We start from the raw sequence: 20,908 nt of genomic DNA, 5'->3' as shown, positions 1-20,908 counted from the left end.
TTCAAATGTGTACAACAATATTCAGAGGTCATTAGAAGGTTTTGTATGAATGTTTTACTTCTCTGTTATGGTGGTCAGCTCCATGCACTTCTCAAGCAAAGACGTCTCATACTGCACTCAAAGAGGAGGAACACACATTTCAGGTTACAATGAGACAAACATTAGACACACACAGAAAGTAGAACGCCCACACAAAGCAGAAAACAATGTCATTCTCCAATTAGTGGTCATCCCTTTATGCACACACAGAGAACCGCACAAAATGTCCTGTGGGATGAGTAGCTGTATGTAACAGAAGCAGAACTTCCACAGCATCATTTTAAAATGGATGAGGTGAGTACTCCGTATCATACAATGCAACTGTGATTCCACTTGACAGGAAACCTGCACAAACTACTGGAGGGAGAGGCTCATCAGAGGCAGCTCCTTTCTTCAACAGCCCGTCCTAGATGGAACCAGACAGGGGGCTCTCAGAGACTCGTTTTCATATTATTTTAGTCCGAATTTTGCTCTTGGCATGAATAGCTTATGTGATGTGTAATAGTCAACATTTACATGCGGCCAATGTTCAAATGTACAGCAGAGAAGAAGCTAAACAACCCAAATCCTGACTCCTATCGCGCATACAAATCCTGACTCCTATCGCGCATACAAATCCTGACTCCTATCGCGCATACAAATCCTGACTCCTATCGCGCATACAAATCCTGACTCCTATCGCGCATACAAATCCTGACTCCTATCGCGCATACAAATCCTGACTCCTATCGCGCATACACATCCTGACTCCTATCGCGCATACAAATCCTGACTCCTATCGCGCATACAAATCCTGACTCCTATCGCGCATACAAATCCTGACTCCTATCGCGCATACAAATCCTGACTCCTATCGCGCATACAAATCCTGACTTCTATCACGCATACACATCCTGACTCCTATCGCGCATACAAATCCTGACTCCTAGCGCGCATACACATCCTGACTCCTATCGCGCATACAAATCCTGACTCCTATCGCGCATACAAATCCTGACTCCTATCGCGCATACAAATCCTGACTCCTATCGCGCATACAAATCCTGACTCCTATCGCGCATACAAATCCTGACTCCTATCGCGCATTCAAATCCTGACTCCTATCGCGCATACAAATCCTGACTCCTATCGCGCATACAAATCCTGACTCCTATCGCGCATACAAATCCTGACTCCTGTCACGCATACAAATCCTGACTCCTATCGCGCATACACATCCTGACTCCTATCGCGCATACAAATCCTGACTCCTGTCACGCATACAAATCCTGACTCCTAACGCGCATACAAATCCTGACTCCTATCACGCATACAAATCCTGACTCCTATCGCGCATACAAATCCTGACTCCTGTCGCGCATACAAATCCTGACTCCTGTCACGCATACAAATCCTGACTCCTGTCACGCATACAAATCCTGACTCCTGTCACGCATACAAATCCTGACTCCTGTCACGCATACAAATCCTGACTCCTATCGCGCATACAAATCCTGACTCCTATCACGCATACAAATCCTGACTCCTATCGCGCATACAAATCCTGACTCCTGTCACGCATACAAATCCTGACTCCTGTCACGCATACAAATCCTGACTCCTATCGCGCATACAAATCCTGACTCCTATCGCGCATACAAATCCTGACTCCTATCGCGCATACAAATCCTGACTCCTATCGCGCATACAAATCCTGACTCCTATCATGCATACAAATCCTGACTCCTATCGCGCATACAAATCCTGACTCCTATCGCGCATACAAATCCTGACTCCTATCGCGCATACAAATTCCTAACTTTATTCTGTAGTCCATAGGTTACATTATCAAACCACGTCTTTTGCCTATGCATGTCAAAATACAGCTAAAACATTTCCCTCGCTACTCTGTCTCGTATTGCTGCCCATACCAGAGCTTCGGTAGAGAATGTGTGATCAACAAACTGTATGAGGGCAGATATTAGAGTTGGTCCCCGTTAAGATACATTGATATTTAAACCATATCCTCTCTTCATCTCCCCGTTATTCATGAGCTGCACTGCTATCTGTATAATCATCTAGCCAAATATAGGAGATATTCTGTCATTAGTTGGAGGAGGTTATCTAGCAAGCTTAGCAACTTTGGTCATTTGACTTTTTTTTGACTGCTGTTTTTTAAATTTGATTTAACTAGGCAATTCAGTTAAGAGCAAATTATTATGACGGCCTACCCCGACCAAATCCTCCCCGAACGACGCTGGGCCAATTGTGCAGCGCCCTACGTGACTCCCGATCACGGCCAGTTGTGATACAGCCCGGGATCGAACCAAGGTCTGTAGTGACGCATCTAGCACTGAGATGCAGTGCCTTGACCGCTGCGCCACTCTGGAGTTAAAAAGTTTCTGTGATTTGATGATGCTACAGCCTACTCGGGGTGCGTCCTGATCGCACTCTGCATTGAAATAGCCTACTGCTGAAATGTGCTGAATTCATTCAGGAACATGTCCTGGTTTTATCAACGGCCTGTTTCACAATTCACAACAACGTAATTAGTGATCAAAGATAATTAACCCATTATTACTAAATATCAGTTTAATTTGCTCTGAAATCTTTACATAGTGGTGCAGCCTCGCTGACAAGGGTCGCAGAGCCCCTCTTATTTGGGGAGAACCCTAGCATAGTGACCATATTTTGGTTTTGAACCGTTTTAAATGGGGACTTCTGATTTTGCAGTATTTCCCGGGACTCTCTGGATAATATCTGAATTATTCCCGGTATTGAAACGTGGAACATTTTCAGTCCACTTCTCCCTCCATCCTCCCTCCCTCCCTCCTACCCAGACCAGTCCACTTCTCCCTCCATCCATCCTCCCTCCCTCCCTCCTACCCAGACCAGTCCGCTTCTCCCTCCATCCTCCTCCATCCTCCTCCCTCCCTCCTACCCAGACCAGTCCACTTCTCCCTCCATCCTCCCTCCCTCCCTCCTACCCAGACCAGTCCACTTCTCCCTCCATCCTCCCTCCCTCCCTCCTACCCAGACCAGTCCGCTTCTCCCTCCATCCTCCTCCATCCTCCTCCCTCCCTCCCTCCCTCCCTCCCTCCCTCCCTCCCTCCCTCCCCCTCCCTCCTACCCAGACCAGTCCACTTCTCCCTCCCTCCCTCCTCCCTCCCTCCTACCCAGACCAGTCCACTTCTCCCTCCATCCTCACCTTCTGCATCTCTGGGGGGGTGTTACGGGCGGCGCTATACTCATGCACCAGCGAGCGCACGTGGCAGTTGGCCCGGACGGCCGTGCTGTGGACCCGCTGCCAGCGGCCCTTCTCCAGCCGCTGGAACATCTTGCCCAGCTCCGTGCTGACCACCAGCGCCCGCCGCAGCAGCGTCTGCAGGTTGTCGCGGGCCACGTGGTCGCGCGTGGCCACGATGAGCTCACCCTGCGCATCCTCCTCCACGCCAATGGCCTTGGCCTGCAGAACACACATGCACTCCACATCCGTCATGTGACGCAGGTCCTCCATCCAGCGCTGCACCGAGTCCACCTGGAGTGAGTGCATCCTGCTGCTCATACACACACACACACACACGTGCGTACAGATACACATATATACATACACACGATACAGCACACACACAGGCAAGATTAGTTTAGAGCATGTACTTTGGGTGGCCATGACAGAGATGGCAGCACTGAGACATATTTGTAACTTGTCCCAATATCGTTACTCTAATGAAACAAGCATACTGGAATATCCTCAAATGGGCCGATGCTGTTTGAATCCAGGTGTCTTTGTTTTTTATCTTTTAGCCTAACCATTGCATTAACCAATCGCCTAACCATTGCATTAACCATTCGCCTAACCATTGCATTAACCATTCGCCTAACCATTGCATTAACCATTCGCCTAACCATTGCATTAACCAATCGCCTAACCATTGCATTAACCAATCGCCTAACCATTGCATTAACCAATCGCCTAACCATTGCATTAACCATTCGCCTAACCATTGCATTAACCAATCGCCTAACCATTGCATTAACCAATCGCCTAACCATTGCATTAACCATTCGCCTAACCATTGCATTAAACATTCGCCTAACCATTGCATTAACCAATCGCCTAACCATTGCATTAACCAATCGCCTAACCATTGCATTAACCAAACGCCTAACCATTGCATTAACCAATCACCTAACCATTGCATGAACCATTCACTAGCATGCCTAAGCCTAACCTTATCCTAGCTTGCATTTACTGTAAACTAGGCTGTTGCGAATCTGAATTTCTTTATGGTTCTATTATGAGACCAAGTTGACCCTTAGATATCCATACACAACATCTAGTTCACTGCCCATGAAATGAGATCTCATCATTGCTACACTATCCTTTAGTTGCTTTCCCCAACAGCAGCCCAGTTTTCAAATGAATTACCCAGGCATCTCAAAATCAATAGCCTGGGAGTGAGGTCAACTACCCACCAATAACTGGTGGTGTTAGGAATCGTTTCACCATGTTGGAGAGACTGCATTATCCACTGGGTCGAACAGGCCAAACACTTATTTCTCTTCAGGTGTATTGAACCTAATGAATATGGGCTTAAAGGAGGCTTCCTGGGAGTTTCCCTGGATGAGTGAAATCACCCCAGCATTAAGGAGATTGATCGCTACAACGCCCTCCTCTGCTTTGAGTTAACAAGGGGGTGGAGGTTCACCAATCTATATTCTACACTAAACTCAGGCTATCTGACATGCATGGAAAATGCAGAGTCAACGGGTAGAACTAGATATTGCATCAGATGGAATATCTGCCTCCTGTGTTGACAGAGATCTCTAATAATACCTCGTTCTCACTTGGTCATAAACGGAAGCTTCATTATGTGTGACCTATAAACAAACAATTTCCAATTTCTATAGTCAAAGCCTAATTCAGAGCTGAATTGCAGTAGGGACCATGGTAATGATGCTCTATTTGGCCATGATTTTTATTGACCCTTAGGAACACGTATCGAGTTTCAGCTTTTAACACAGACCTATGTAAACATCATTGTGCTATTAAGAAGGCACAATTCCAATCAAGAGTATTTTCAACATCAGCCAGCACTGAGGGTCTGTATACTAAAGAAAGTAATCCATTGGTTTTATGAGGTCCCAAGTGGGGTGATATCTGATTTCCCCAGACTATTGTTTTAGGAGGACTGAAATGAAAATCATCCAAAGAGACATAACTGAATATATCTCCTTTGGAATATGGCTATTAGAATATGTACTGTTTGATATAGTTAATGGTTAAAACAACTATACACAACTATAGGCATTATCCCTTTCTCTCTTTGTCTCTCGCTCCCATTCTCCCTCTCATTCTCTCTCCCATTCTCTCTCTCTTTCTATCTCCTGTTCTCTCTCTTTCTCTCACTCTCACGCACGCACGCACACACACACACACACACACACACACACACACACACACACACACACACACACACACGTCAACAAAATAAATCAGAACTCTATTCCCGCACTTTGAGAATTGACATCTCCACCATCCTGCCACTCTTCTCCTCAGTGCAGAGGTGGGATGACGTGGGGATGAGTAAGTCAGCTGTAAGCAGAGATTTCAGACGTCATCCATAATAAGGAGGACAGCCAGTTCAAATACCTATCCCTCAAACCCACTCAATTTGGAGAGGAAAGATGCTCTCAATTGTTTCCTAATGAACAGGGGTGGTACTATCAAGGTCAAAGGTCACACTCTCAATAAGTATCATGTGATTGATTTCCTCCATTGGGAGAGACATGAGGAAAATAGGAGCCGCTCTTGAGGGAAATCAAGCAGCTCTCACTCGCTCAACTCAAAGCTGGGCCTTTTTTCCTCATGTGAACTTTTCATTTCTGTTGCACCTTATCTCTCGGGCAAAAGTAAAAATATAAAAGGTTTCCTTTGATGGTCCAGATAGAGCTGTGGATGCCAATAGTGACCCAGCTAATTAGCCCTGTAGAGCTGTGTGTATTTGTGTGCCCACCTGCTAATGGTTTGATGGTGCACCCGTCTTCATGACGCAGACACGACACAGCCATGGCAGCTGAAAACTGCAACCCAGCAGGTCACCCCAACAATCAGGTGAGCAGCACCCCACCTGGACCCCCCTCTCAACGGTGGGCACTAATTAGTCATGTGTCACAGGTGACGGGAGATTGGAAGGGTCAGGGGATTTAATTGCCCACCATTTGTATCACAAACCTTGCAGATACCCTAACAACATTTCACCAGCTGAACATGACTCATTTTTGTATAAAAACAAAACAAAAAATAAAACAGGAAAAACTACACGTTTGGATGTGTAGTGCAATACTCGTGCCATGTTTATATCTAAGGCTGCCAATGATCATCCTAAAGTTTGCTGAAAGAAATGACTGTATATAATTCCTGCTACAATTTGTGATTATCATCATGTGATCTGAAGTTATTCTAAGGTTCAGTCAGGAAATGTGATCAATGAACAGTGTATTTGCTTAAAAACCCACAATGGCACAAAGACACAGTATAAGTCCAGAGGAACCAGGGAAAGTCACCTGGGGGGACCAGGGAGAGTCATTTAGACAGTGGAAGGAGAGTAGACACACTCGAAGACGCAGTGACAGAAATACAGAGCTGGAGAGAGATAGGGCCCCGTTGTAAGCCAGCTTCCGGAGCCTGGAAAACTATGGGTTGAGATACTTGAAAAGGGGCAGGATTCATGAAGGTTCATCCTCCCTATTATTCTATATAAACATCACTAAACCCTATCCGCACAGGATTACTATACAACTGTATTACTATTGGAACATTGGTTATGTAATTATTACCACAGCATGTCTGTTTTTCCAGAGGATGATTCAGACTGGATTAGATTTACCTAACTGCCCCCCCTCGTGTAATTATTTTTTTCTCTCTTTCAAAATGGACCGTTATGATGGAAGCCTGGAGGCTGTTCTGGGTGTGAAGATGTTTCATCTTGTTCAGGGGCAGAATGACAGATTTTTACCTTGTCAGCTCGGGGATTCAATCTTGCAACCTTTTGGTTACTAGTCCAACGCGCTAACCACTAGGCTACCTGCCACCTCTACACTCTAACCACTAGGCTACCTGCCACCTCTACACTCTAACCACTAGGCTACCTGCCACCTCTACACTCTAACCACTAGGCTACCTGCCACCTCTACACTCTAACCACTAGGCTACCTGCCACCTCTACACACTCTAACCACTAGGCTACCTGCCACCTCTACACTCTAACCACTAGGCTACCTGCCACCTCTACACTCTAACCACTAGGCTACCTGCCACCTCTACACTCTACCCACTAGGCTACCTGCCACCTCTACACTCTAACCACTAGGCTACCTGCCACCTCTACACTCTAACCACTAGGCTACCTGCCACCTCTACACTCTAACCACTAGGCTACCTGCCACCTCTACATTCTAACCACTAGGCTACCTGCCACCTCTACACTCTACCCACTAGGCTACCTGCCACCCCTACACTCTAACCACTAGGCTACCTGCCACCTCTACACTCTAACCACTAGGCTACCTGCCACCTCTACACTCTAACCACTAGGCTACCTGCCACCTCTACACTCTACCCACTAGGCTACCTGCCACCTCTACACTCTAACCACTAGGCTACCTGCCACCTCTACACTCTAACCACTAGGCTACCTGCCACCTCTACACTCTAACCACTAGGCTACCTGCCACCTCTACACTCTAACCACTAGGCTACCTGCCACCTCTACACTCTAACCACTAGGCTACCTGCCACCTCTACACTCTAACCACTAGGCTACCTGCCACCTCCACACTCTAACCACTAGGCTACCTGCCACCTCTACACTCTAACCACTAGGCTACCTGCCACCTCTACACTCTAACCACTAGGCTACCTGCCACCTCCACACTCTAACCACTAGGCTACCTGCCACCTCTACACTCTAACCACTAGACTACCTGCCACCTCTACACTCTAACCACTAGGCTACCTGCCACCTCTACACTCTAACCACTAGGCTACCTGCCACCTCCACACTCTAACCACTAGGCTACCTGCCACCTCTACACTCTAACCACTAGGCTACCTGCTGCCCCTGGAGACAGCAAACAATAATAATATGCATGTCAGTCTCTCCTTGCTCAAAGTGGAGGAGAGATTGACTTCATCACTACTTGTATTTGTGAGAGGTATTGACATGTTGAAAGCACCAAGCTGTCTGTTTAAATGACTAGCACACAGCTCAGACATCTGTGCATACCCCACAAGACATGCCACCAGAGGTCTGTTTAAATGACTAGCACACAGCTCAGACATCTGTGCATACCCCACAAGACATGCCACCAGAGGTCTGTTTAAATGACTAGCACACAGCTCAGACATCTGTGCATACCCCACAAGACATGCCACCAGAGGTCTGTTTAAACTACTGGCACACAGCTCAGACATCTGTGCATACCCCACAAGACATGCCACCAGAGGTCTGTTTAAACTACTGGCACACAGCTCAGACATCTGTGCATACCCCACAAGACATGCCACCAGAGGTCTGTTTAAATGACTAGCTCAGACATCTGTGCATACCCCACAAGACATGCCACCAGAGGTCTGTTTAAATGACTAGCACACAGCTCAGACATCTGTGCATACCCCACAAGACATGCCACCAGAGGTCTGTTTAAACTACTGGCACACAGCTCAGACATCTGTGCATACCCCACAAGACATGCCACCAGAGGTCTGTTTAAACTACTGGCACACAGCTCAGACATCTGTGCATACCCCACAAGACATGCCACCAGAGGTCTTTACACAGTCCACAAGTCCAGAACAGACTATGGGAGGTGCACAGTACTATATAGAGCCATTACTACATGTAACTCTATTCCACATCAGGTAACTGATGCAAGCAGTAGAATCAGATTTTAAAAAGTAATGTGACTAGTCCACACTTCTGCTAATAGGAATCTCTATTGTACCGTGTGTGTCAATGTCTGGTTTGCATGAATGTCACCATGTAACGTCTGGCACCACATATATACTGAACAAAATCATAAACTCAACATGTAAAGTGTTGGTCCCATGTTTCATGAGCTGAAATAAAAGATCCCAGAAATGTTCCATACGCACAAAAAGCTTATTTCTCTCAAATTTTGTCCACAAATTTGTTTACATCCATGTTTGTTAGTGAGTATTTCTCTTTTGCCAAGATAATCTATCCACCTGACAGGTGTGGCATAACAAGAAGCTGATTAAACATCATGATCATTACACAAGTACACCTTGTGCTGGGGACAATAAAAGGCCATTCTAAAATGTGCCGTTTTGTTACACAACAATGCCACAGATGTCACAAGTTTTAAAGGGATTGTGCAATTGGCATGATGACTGCAGGACTGTCCACCACAGCTGTTGTTTATGTATTTATTTCAATTGACTGATTTCCTGACATGAACTGTAACACAGTCAAATATTTTCAATTGTTGCATGTTCCATTTTATATTGTTGTTCAGTATAAATATTGAGATACCACAGAAGAACCACTTTAAAAAGGACAGAGTGTGGGCTCGATGAGCTGAGATTGTGAAGGTCCGTGTGGCTTTGGAACGGCAGAGGAAAAGGATGTATTCCTATTGGGTTCAGAACATTAAATACACATGAAAAACATGACACCACGTTGGAAAACAGCCTTTGCCACAATAGCAGTGGTTAAGCTGGGAGGCTCCAGATGAATAATAAAGAAATGTCTGCCTGTCCTTTTCCCAAAGTTTCCTGTTTATATACAGTAAAGGAAGAGATGCTTAGGCCTATCCCAAGAGAGAGATAAGCCAGCGACATGCATTTCATTATGTTAGATGGCTACTGCGTCTGCTATACTGATCTAGACTCGGAGAAGGAGGTTAGTTTGTTCATTTTCAATCAGAATATTTTGTACAAAGATACGCATTATATTGTTAGATTATAGGAGTAACTCTGGTAGACCCGAAACATTCTTCATCACCTCAAATTCAACTGTCAGTTGGAGTCAGTCGGAGCGCTGGTGCACACTGCCATAGCCTTGCAGTAGATCAATCTTAATAACAGCCAAAACTTCACAAAAAGGTTCAAAACTTTATTAAGGTTAATAGCAAAAGTAAGTTAAGCCGTTGTTTATAGGGAAAATAAGAACAGAAGAGCAATTGTAAAACAGGGGGAAATGAAAATCTGTCGTTCTGCCCTTGAACACCCACTGTTCCTAGGCTGTCGTTGAAAATAAGAATTTGTTGTTAACGGACTTGCCGAGTTAAAAAAGGTGGACCATCCTTTCCCAGCAAGCAAATTTCAATCTGACCCTAATAAAATGGGATTGAGAGGCCATTGTTTATAGGGAATAGCAGGCTATTATAGTTCAGTTGGAACTAAATTTGGACAACAGAATGAAATATGGTTTAAACCTTGACAAAAGTTCTGAACAGCAATAGACCAACAAAGGCAAGTGCCTACCCTACCTAACAAATGACAGAAATTACACTGATTTAGAACAGATCACCTTTTGGATGATTGACCCACACACCCTGTTGTATTAGGTCTCCCCTGGTTGAGTTGGATTAACCTTGTTATTTTCTGGTCCGAGAGGAGACTGCTGGGTTGGTCGCAGGAGTGTCAGAGGAGGTGTCTCGCAGTGTCTGTCAACACCACAACGGTGGAAAGTCCAGACCACCGAGGCTCCACGCCTGCCTCCTCATCGCCCCTGGGACTGTGCCATTGACCTTCTGTCTGGCGCAGCCCTCTCGAGAGGACACGTCTATCCCCTCTCCTGTGCGGAGACCGAGGCCATGGAGACCTACGTACAGGAGAGACTCCAGCAGGGTTTTTGCCGCCCCTCTACGTCACCAGCTTCCTCAAGCTTCTTTTTTGTTAAGAACAAAGATTGGGGACTGTGCCCCTGCATTGATTAGCAGGGGCACTAGATTAGCCTAGTGGTTAGCATTGGACTAGTAACCGAAAGGTTGCAAGTTCAAATCCCCGAGCTGACAAGGTACAAAATCTGTCGTTCTGTCCCTGAACAGGCAGTTAACCCACTGTTCCTAGGCCGTCATTGACAATAAGAATTTGTTCTTAAATGACTTGTCTAGTAAAATAAAATAAATAATGTCAAGCCATTTTGACGATGCTGTAATTTTGGATGAACGTGCGCGTGCCCACAGGAGACTTTTGAAGTAGCCTAATCAGATAAAACATTGTAACTGGTTGTGTTTATGCCACATGTAAAAAGTAATACATTTAAAAGTTCAATTATAAATATTTAGGCTATATTGAAGCGTTCTAGGTGTGCAAGGAATATCCACTCGGATTGGAGAGAGCTAGGCTCAGAGCTGAGCCTGCTGGGACAGAACATATGTGACCACATCATTTTAGGACGACTTGGAAGAATGATAATCTGAAACAGACAGCGCATTCAGTATCAGAAGTAAGAATCCAGCCAGACTGGCCTTCTACTGTGCCTTTCTAGACCTTATAAACTATCGAGTAGACTGACAACAGATCCAAATCGAATGAAACATTCAAATCACAGGGCTTTTACGCTGTTATTCAAATGACATTTTCTCTGCAGCCTAGAGTAGAATGTTGCACTCACATAGGCTACTATAGTCTAGGGAGGATACTTGTATTGTCCACAAACAAGATCAAAAGGGGGGATTTTTGAGCTGTGTGTTAAATGTCTTCACTGTTCTTTCACGACCAATGATGCACCTGGCCTGTCCTCTGCCTATCAGCTATTACTATTTGATCTTGTCGATTCATATTGAAAATGTATGCAGCTTTGAATGCTTTTATATGTGTTACGATTGCTAGTTAGCCCATTGCAGATCTGGACAAACGGTCCACCAGCCGTTATTTTCACTATGAATGGTGGATATAGGCCAGGATAGGCTGGTAGACCAGTAGACTATATTGACCTGGATTGGATACCTGTGGTATAGTAAAAGTTAGCACATGGAAAACCATAGGGCATAAGGGATGTACCAAAACACCTTGATATAGGGGAGGAGCATGCAAGCTGAGGAGGAAATGTGGCCACGATGGTTCGAAATTACATAGTAAAACCTACTAAAGAATGAATGTCAACCACGGGAAGAAAAAAAACACACTACCCTCCCCTTTGCCCCAATAAAAAACCACACAACCCTCTCCAAAGCAAAAAAATAAGTTTTGACAACCCTCAGCTATTTTGGACCACTCCTACCCCAGTAAATTGCGATCTGGCTCTTAGATGGTAGGGTAAGTTTTTATATTATGTGTCACAAAATATAATGTATTTATACACCAGTCCAGTTTGTGGCGGTAATACAACATTGAATGCGAACCTCCATAAATCCTCACTGAAGACGAATGTGTTGAAGGGTAAACATCTGAACAACTGACTGCCAATCTGTTTTATGTCACTTATATAAATAAGATGAAGCATATGTACGAAGTTTAGCTCCTTTTAAATGACATTTTGGGGGATTTAGAAGGTTTTCAATGGAGTGTGTTTTTAAAGCATTTAAGTGCACAGTGACGAGTCCCAAATCCGGACCAATCCAGAATTCTAAGTGTTTTCTCCTCTAGAAGCTTCAAAAGGAGTCGTGAAGTAAGTCAAGTACTTTTGAATGTGAATTGTAGCCTGCTGCACTATAATAAGTGAGGTTTGCTGCATGCACTCCTCCTGAAGGAACACATGGGGGGGGCTGCCCCAGGGCAGACATCAGACTTCCAGATGTTTCCTTCAGCATAGAGCAGACTGACAGCTGTAATGGGCTCTATATACTCCCCTCGCACACAGTAATCCTATGCACGCTAGCACACATAACGTCAACTCTCAGCACTTCTAATGTGACCAGCCCCAATGCTCCTCCCTCTTTTCCCCTTCTAATGTGACCAGCCCCAATGCTCCTCCCTCTTTTCCCCTTCTAATGTGACCAGCCCCAATGCTCCTCCCTCTTTTCCCCTTCTAATGTGACCAGCCCCGATGCTCCTCCCTCTTTTCCCCCTGTCCCGCTACAAAGTTTCTCCCTGCAGCCGGTTACTGAGTCGGAGGTGCTAAAGGAGCCCCTTAAACTTGACCCCCTAAAAAAACATCTGGGTCAGATGGTTTAGATCCTTTCTTCTTTAAAGTTGCAGCACTTATCATCGCCAAGTCTGTCTCTGATCTGTCTGTCCTCTCTGGGGAGGTTCCCATTACTTGGAAGGCAGATACGTTGCATCCTTTATTTAAAGGGGGAGATCAAGCTGATCCTAACTGTTAATTGGTCAATTTCTATTTTGCCCTGTTTATCAAAAGTCTTCAAAAGACTTGTCAATAATATTCTGGCTTTCTTGATGTCTATAGTATTTTCTCTGGTATGAAATCTGGTTATGGATGTGTCACTGCAACCTTGAAGGTCCTAAATGATGTCACCATTCCTCTTGATTCTAAGCAATGTTGTACTGCTATTTTTATTGACTCTGCCAAAGCTTTTGATATGGTTGGCCATTCCATTCTTGTGGGCCAGCTAAGAAGTATTGGTGTCGCTGAGGGGTCTTTGCTGCCTGTCACCAAGGAAGTACCCCAAGGCTCAATCCTAGGCCCCAGGCTCTTCTCAAATTACATCAACAACATAGCTCAGGCAGTAGGAAGCTCTCTCGTCCATTTATATGAAGATGATACAGTCTTATACTCAGCTGACCCCTCTCTGGATTTTGTGTTAAAGGCTCTACAATAAAGCTTTCTTAGTGTCCAACATGCTTTCTCTGCCCTTATACTTGTTCTGAACATCTCCAAAACAAAGGTCATGTGGTTTGGTAAGAAGAATGCCCCTCACCCCACCGGTGTGATTACTTCCTCTGAGGGTTTAGAGCTGGAGGTAGTCACCTCATATAAGTACTTGGGAGTATGGCTAGACGGTACACTGTCCTTCTCTCAGCACATATCAAAGTTGCAGGCTAAGGTTAAATCTAGACTTGATTTCCTCTATTGTAATCGCTCCTCTCTCAACCCAGCTACCAAACGAACCCTGATTCAGATGACCATCCTACCCAAGCTAGATTACGGAGACGTAATTTATAGATCGGCAGGTCAGGGTGCTCTCAAGCGGCTAGATGTTCTTTACCATTTGGCCATCAGATTTGCAACCAACGCTCCTTATAGGACACATCACTCCACTCTATACACCTCTGTAAACTAGTCATCTCTGTATACCCAACGCAAGACCCACTGGTTGATGCTTATTTATTAAACCCCTTAGGCCTCACTCACCCTTAAAACCCTCTTAGGCCAAGACCCTCTAGATACCTACTGCAGCCCTCATCCTCCACATATAACACCTGTTCTGCCAGTCACATTCTGTTAAAGGTCCCCAATGCACACACCTCTCTGGGTCGCTCCTCTTTTTCAGTTTGCTGCAGCTAGCGATTGGAACGAGCTGTAAAAAACACTCAAACTGGACAGTTTTATCAATTCAATTCAATGGGCTTTATCCCCATCTCTCCATTCAAAGGCTCAATCATTGACACTCTTACTGACACTTGTGGCTGCTTCACGTGATGTACTGTTTTCTCTACCTCCTTGCCCTTTGTGCTGTTGTCTGTGCCGAATAATGTTTGTACCATGTTTTGTGCTGCTACCATGTTTTGCTTCTACCGTGTTGTTGTCATTTTGTGTTGCTACCATGCTGTGTTGTCATGTGTTGCTGCCATGCTGTGTTGTTGTATTAGCTATCTCTTTATGTAGTGTTGTGGCGTCTCTCTTGTCGTGATGTGTGTTATGTCCTGCATTCTTATTTTTAATCCAACCCCCCATCCCCGCAAGAGGCCTTTTGCCTTTTCCTAGGCCGTCATTGTAAATAAGAATTTGTTCTTAACTAACTTGCCTAGTTAAATAAAGGTTCAATCAAATACAATCTCTAAAGCGCACGCACACACACACACACACACACACACACACACACACACACACACACACACACACACACACACACACACACACACACACACACACACACACACACACACACACACACACACACACATCTGGCTGGAACCTGAGGCAGAGGGTGACCAACCAAAACGTTTGCATGCAGGAATAATATCCTCTGTTAATTTCTAGGTTAAAGATGGAATCCGGATTGTGGGAAATGGCACCACTGTCTGAACCAGCACCTTTTGTTATTGTTTTTGTTTTATGGAAGAAACGAAGGTGTGTCGAGCAGCGTGGTAATTATTATACATATTTTTTTGCGGTACATATTCTTCTGTTCTATCACACGTGCAATGATGCCAAGTGGAAAGAAACTGGGTTTGTTGTTTGCAGTAACTTTGTTGTGATATCCTAAACAGACGTGTCGGCTTCACCATTAAGGAGTCCAGCTCTAATGTCTAGATGCAGATGTTTGTGATATCCTAAACAGACGTGTCGGCTTCACCATTAAGGAGTCCAGCTCTAATGTCTAGATGCAGATGTTTGTAATATCCTAAACAGACGTGTCGGCTTCACCATTAAGGAGTCCAGCTCTAATGTCTAGATGCAGATGTTTGTAATATCCTAAACAGACGTGTCAGCTTCACCATTAAGGAGTCCAGCTCTAATGTCTAGATGCAGATGTTTGTAATATCCGCTTATGTGTATGTCCTTTTTTCATGATGTGCCATGTGCTTGTTCTTTGTTTGAAAACGGATTGTGTGAGAGCATGTCTCGTTCCTGCCTGGTCGTACACAAGTGCCATATGTTGGAATCTTCAGTACACAAAACAGCCCTCGCAGTGCGTTTGTGTGCATGGGCAGATTGAGTCTATTTCTACACTGTGTGTGTCTGGGCAACTGAAACACTCCCACCCTGATTGCAGGCAGAGCCACATTACCAGCAGTGGCAGGGCCGTGGTGCATTACCTCTCAAACCCAGGCAGAGACTGCAAAATGACACCATATCAAATCAAACTGTATTTGTCACATGCACCGAATACAACAAGTGTAGACCTTACTGTGAAACGCTTACTTACAAGCACCAAATAAACTAAAGTCAAAAATAGTAGCACAAAAACATAACAATAACGAGGCTATGTACAGTGGGTACCGATACCGAGTAAGTGTGCGGGGGTACAGGTTAGAGGTCATTTGTACATGTAGGTAGAGGTGAAGTGACTATGAATAGATAATAAACAGCGAGTAGCAGCAGTGTACAAAACAAATGGGGGGGTCAATGAAATAGTCCGGTGGCCATTTGATGAATTGTTCAGCATTCTCATGGCTTGGGGGTAGAAGCTGTTATTAAGGAGCCTTTCGGTCCTAGACTTGGCTATCCGGTACTGCTTGCCGTGCGATAGCAGAGGAAACAGTCTATGACTTGGGTCACTGGGTCACACAATTGTCACTCTGACAATTTTATGGGGTTTCCTCTGACACCGCCTATTATATAGGTCCTGGATGGCAGGAAGTTTGGCCCCAGTGATCTACTGGGCCGTACGCACTACCTTTTGTAGTGCCTTGTGGTCAGATCCCGAGCAGTTGCCATACCAGGAGGTGATGCAACCGGTCAGGATTCTCTCGATGGTGCAGCTGTAGATCTTTTTAAGGATCTGGGGACCCATGCCAAATCTTTTCAGTCTCCCGAGGGGGAAAAGGTTTTGTCGTGCCCTCTCCACGACTGTCTTGGTGTGTTTGGACCATGATAGTTTGTTGGTGATGTGGACACCAAGGACCTTGAAACTTTCGACCTGTTCCACTACAGCCCCGTTAATGTTAATGGGGGCCTGTCCGGCCCGCCTTTTCCTGTAGTCCACGAATGCCACTACTACCACTGTGTACCTTTTTCCTCACTCAAAGAGAAGTGCCCTCACATCAAAATCTCTATATTGTCACCATTAAAGCACATTGTCAACAGGAGAAAAGGGAAAATACAATGGCTGTGTTCCAAATGGCAACTTAGTCCCTACATACAGTGCTTTCAGAAAGTATTCACACCCCTTGACTTTTCCACATTTTGTTGGGTTACAGCCTGAATTTTCAAAAACATTGTCACTGGCGTACACACAATACCCCATAACGTCAAAGTGGAATTATGTTTTTTGAATTTTGTACATATGAATTACCAGTTGAGTCCTTAAGTATTCATTCCTTGTTATGGCAAGCCTAAACAAGTTCGGTAGTAAAAATGTTTTTAAAGATATACTGTGCAGAAATCGCTCCTCCATTTCCTTGTTGCTAAAATTCTAATAGTTCGCCAAATTTCAGTTTGTGACAAAACAGGTATGTATAGTGTAGAGAATCATTTCCCATAACCAAAAATATTAGAATTGACTGAGTGAAAAATAAGAAAGCCTGCAAAGAATTAAAAATATTCCAAAACATGCATAGTTTGCAACAAGGCACTAAAATAATACTCCAAAAATGTGGAATAGCAATTTTGTCCTGAATATAAAGTGTTATGTTTGGGGCAAATCCAATACAACACATTACTGAGTACAGCTCTCCATATTTTCAAGCATAGTGGTGGCTGCATCATGTTATAGGTATGCTTGTAATCGTTAAGGACTGGGGAGTTTATCAGAATAAAAAAGATACCGAATGGAGTTAAGCACAGGAAAAATCTTAGAGGTTCATTCTGCTTAACACCAGACACTGTGAGATGAATTCAGCTTTCAGCAGGACAATTACCTAAAACAAGGTTTCCCAAACTTGGTTAACTTTCACTATGGGGTATTGTGTGTAGATGGGTGATGGGAAAAAATTTGATTTAATCCATTTTGAATTCAGGCTGTAACACAACAAAATGTGTAATATGTCAAGGGGTGTGAATATTTTCTGAAGGCACTGTAGTGTACTACTTTTTACCAGGGCCCCTAGGGAAGAGGGTGCCATTTGGTACACGGGCCATGTGTTTTTAGACCCATTTGCAGATGAAAGGCTGAGGTTATTTTTAGCAGCAGCAGTATTATTAGTAGCATCGGTGTACACAACATTATTGTGCCCTTGTGCAGCCTGTTTGTTTGTGAATGAATGTGTAGATCCATGTGAATGTGTGTGTCTGTCTCATGGGAACGTGATGGGAGGATGACACTCACATAGCTACAGAATAATATTTTTATGTCATATCGGCATAGTGCAAGTTGGGTGCACTTACCTCATTGGAGAAGATGAAACAGAGCTACTGTGTCTGGAGCTCTGAGGACTAGCCATTCTTGAGCTCTGAGGACTAGCCATTCTGGAGCTCTGAGGACTAGCCATTCTTGAGCTCTGAGGACTAGCCATTCTGGAGCTCTGAGGACTAGCCATCCTGGAGCTCTGAGGACTAGCCATTCTTGAGCTCTGAGGAATAGCCATTCTGGAGCTCTGAGGACTAGCCATTCTTGAGCTCTGAGGAATAGCCATTCTGGAGCTCTGAGGACTAGCCATTCTTGAGCTCTGAGGACTAGCCATTCTGGAGCTCTGAGGACTAGCCATTCTTGAGCTCTGAGGACTAGCCATCCTGGAGCTCTGAGGAATAGCCATCCTGGAGCTCTGAGGAATAGCCATCCTGGAGCTCTGAGGAATAGCCATCCTGGAGCTCTGAGGAATAGCCATCCTGGAGCTCTGCGGACTAGCCATTCTATCTGTGTCCATACCACTTCAGCACAGCACCTGCAATACAAAAACATTAGATATGATCATTATTATACAAACCATAAGCACACATTGTTTTCTCTCTATTCCACCAGATAGTAATGTAGAGTGAGTAACACACAATTTATCGCAACATTTATCCGCTTGACAATTTTATACTTTATTAGAATCCTAAATCAAACATTTTAATGGAAAGACCTGGACACTTAATGTGATCATACACAGACAGATGCGCACGAGCTGACACACACACACACTGCCTCTCTGGATGTGTAGCTTGCCATGGCACCGCATCGACTACAATCGCTCCTTATTGATCTACACCCAAGCCTTCTATTCTTGTCTTGTCTTTTTTCTCTCCGAGTAATTCAATTATCAATAAAGCCCCGGTTTTGAATTGCTACAGTGACTCAGTGACTCTCCACTTTGAGCCAAAGCAAGGGAGCTCGCGCTTAAGTGCCTGCAACTTTATTCAGCATTTTTATTGATGTATCCCATTTAGATTAGTCCATTTTTAAACCCTGTCAAGGCATGAGGGGGGGGCAGGTCTCATATTGTAATCCATTTAGTTAATGACATCCTGCTGTGGAATGATGACAGATGTCATGTTTACTGTGAGACTATGATTAGCACATATAGTAGCTACATATGATACCCATAGCCACAACTCCTCTGGCCCAGTGACATGGAACAGGCTTAGTTGCTGTGGTTTGCCTTATTAAATGGTGAGAGAGTGTTATTGAATCAATAGATGTTACTAACATAAAGTATAAAAGAGCAGGGCTGTAAATCCTTTATTTAATTCCCATCTGTTCCCATCACATGAGCATACACTGTACAAAACACACAGCTCATCACATGAGCATACACTGTACAAAACACACAGCTCATCACATGAGCATACACTGTACAAAACACACAGCTCATCACATGAGCATACACTGTACAAAACACACAGCTCATCACATGAGCATACACTGTACAAAACACACAGCTCATCACATGAGCATACACTGTACAAAACACACAGCTCATCACATGAGCATACACTGTACAAAACACACAGCTCATCACATGAGCATACACTGTACAAAACACACAGCTCATCACATGAGCATACACTGTACAAAACACACAGCTCACCTGGTATTCCTTTAGCATGTGTGAAACGGCAAATAGGCCAATTAGTGTGTCCAGATTGAATGGGGTGGGGACTATTGAACAATGTCATTGTTGCAATTGTGCTGACTTTGGTGTAGAGAAAATTATGTCAAATCGTGTTATTCACAAGAGAATTACGGAAATCTACTGAAAGAAGGGGGACTATGTGGAGGAAAAAGGCATGAGGGTTGGATGAGAAAGGGGGGGACTATGTGGAGGAAAGAGGCATATGGGGGGATGGATGAGAAAGGGGGGACTATGTGGAGGAAAGAGGCATGGGGGATGGATGAGAAAGGGGGGACTATGTGGAGGAAAGAGGCATGGGGGGGATGGATGAGAAAGGGGGGACTATGTGGAGGAAAGAGGCATGGGGGGATGGATGAGAAAGGGGGGACTATGTGGAGGAAAGAGGCATGGGGGGATGGATGAGAAAGGGGGACTATGTGGAGGAAAGAGGCATGGAGGGATGGATGAGAAAGGGGGGACTATGTGGAGGAAAGAGGCATGGGGGATGGATGAGAAAGGGGGAACTATGTGGAGGAAAGAGGCATGGGGGATGGATGAGAAAGGGGGACTATGTGGAGGAAAGAGGCATGGGGGGATGGATGAGAAAGGGGGGACTATGTGGAGGAAAGAGGCATGGGAGGGATGGATGAGAAAGAAGGGGGACTATGTGGAGGAAAGAGGCATGGGGGATGGATGAGAAAGGGGGACTATGTGGAGGTAAGAGGCATGGGGGATGGATGAGAAAGGGGGGACTATGTGGAGGTAAGAGGCATGGGGGATGGATGAGAAAGAAGGGGGACTATGTGGAGGAAAGAGGCATGGGGGGATGGATGAGAAAGAAGGGGACTATGTGGAGGAAAGAGGCATGGGGGATGGATGAGAAAGGGGGGACTGTGTGGAGGTAAGAGGCATGGGGGGATGGATGAGAAAGAAGGGGGACTATGTGGAGGAAAGAGGCATCTGGGGGATGGATGAGAAAGAAGGGGGAGGAAAGAGGCATGGAGGGATGGATGAGAAAGGGGGGACTATGTGGAGGAAAGAGGCATGGGGGGATGGATGAGAAAGAAGGGGGACTATGTGGAGGAAAGAGGCATGGAGGGA

General features: G+C 45.0%; 1 protein-coding gene across 2 annotated transcripts in view; it reads right to left on the bottom strand.

Moving 5' to 3' along the window:
* Window positions 1–20,908, bottom strand: part of LOC115144776 (protein inscuteable homolog) — a 99,080-nt gene that overhangs the window by 30,351 nt on the left and 47,821 nt on the right. For both annotated transcript variants that reach the window (XM_065002983.1, XM_065002984.1), the window contains exons 2-4: window positions 18,162–18,658; window positions 3,227–3,575; window positions 59–111 (exon numbers count right to left, since the gene is read on the bottom strand). In XM_065002983.1, the coding sequence (XP_064859055.1) occupies window positions 59–111; window positions 3,227–3,575; window positions 18,162–18,640 (881 nt within the window). In that variant the 5' untranslated portion in view covers window positions 18,641–18,658. The remainder of the gene's footprint in view (window positions 1–58; window positions 112–3,226; window positions 3,576–18,161; window positions 18,659–20,908) is intronic.

The sequence above is a fragment of the Oncorhynchus nerka genome, linkage group LG17, assembly GCF_034236695.1.
Source record: "Oncorhynchus nerka isolate Pitt River linkage group LG17, Oner_Uvic_2.0, whole genome shotgun sequence".
Lineage (NCBI taxonomy): Eukaryota > Metazoa > Chordata > Actinopteri > Salmoniformes > Salmonidae > Oncorhynchus > Oncorhynchus nerka.
This window is presented reverse-complemented; position numbering and strand designations above follow the sequence as displayed.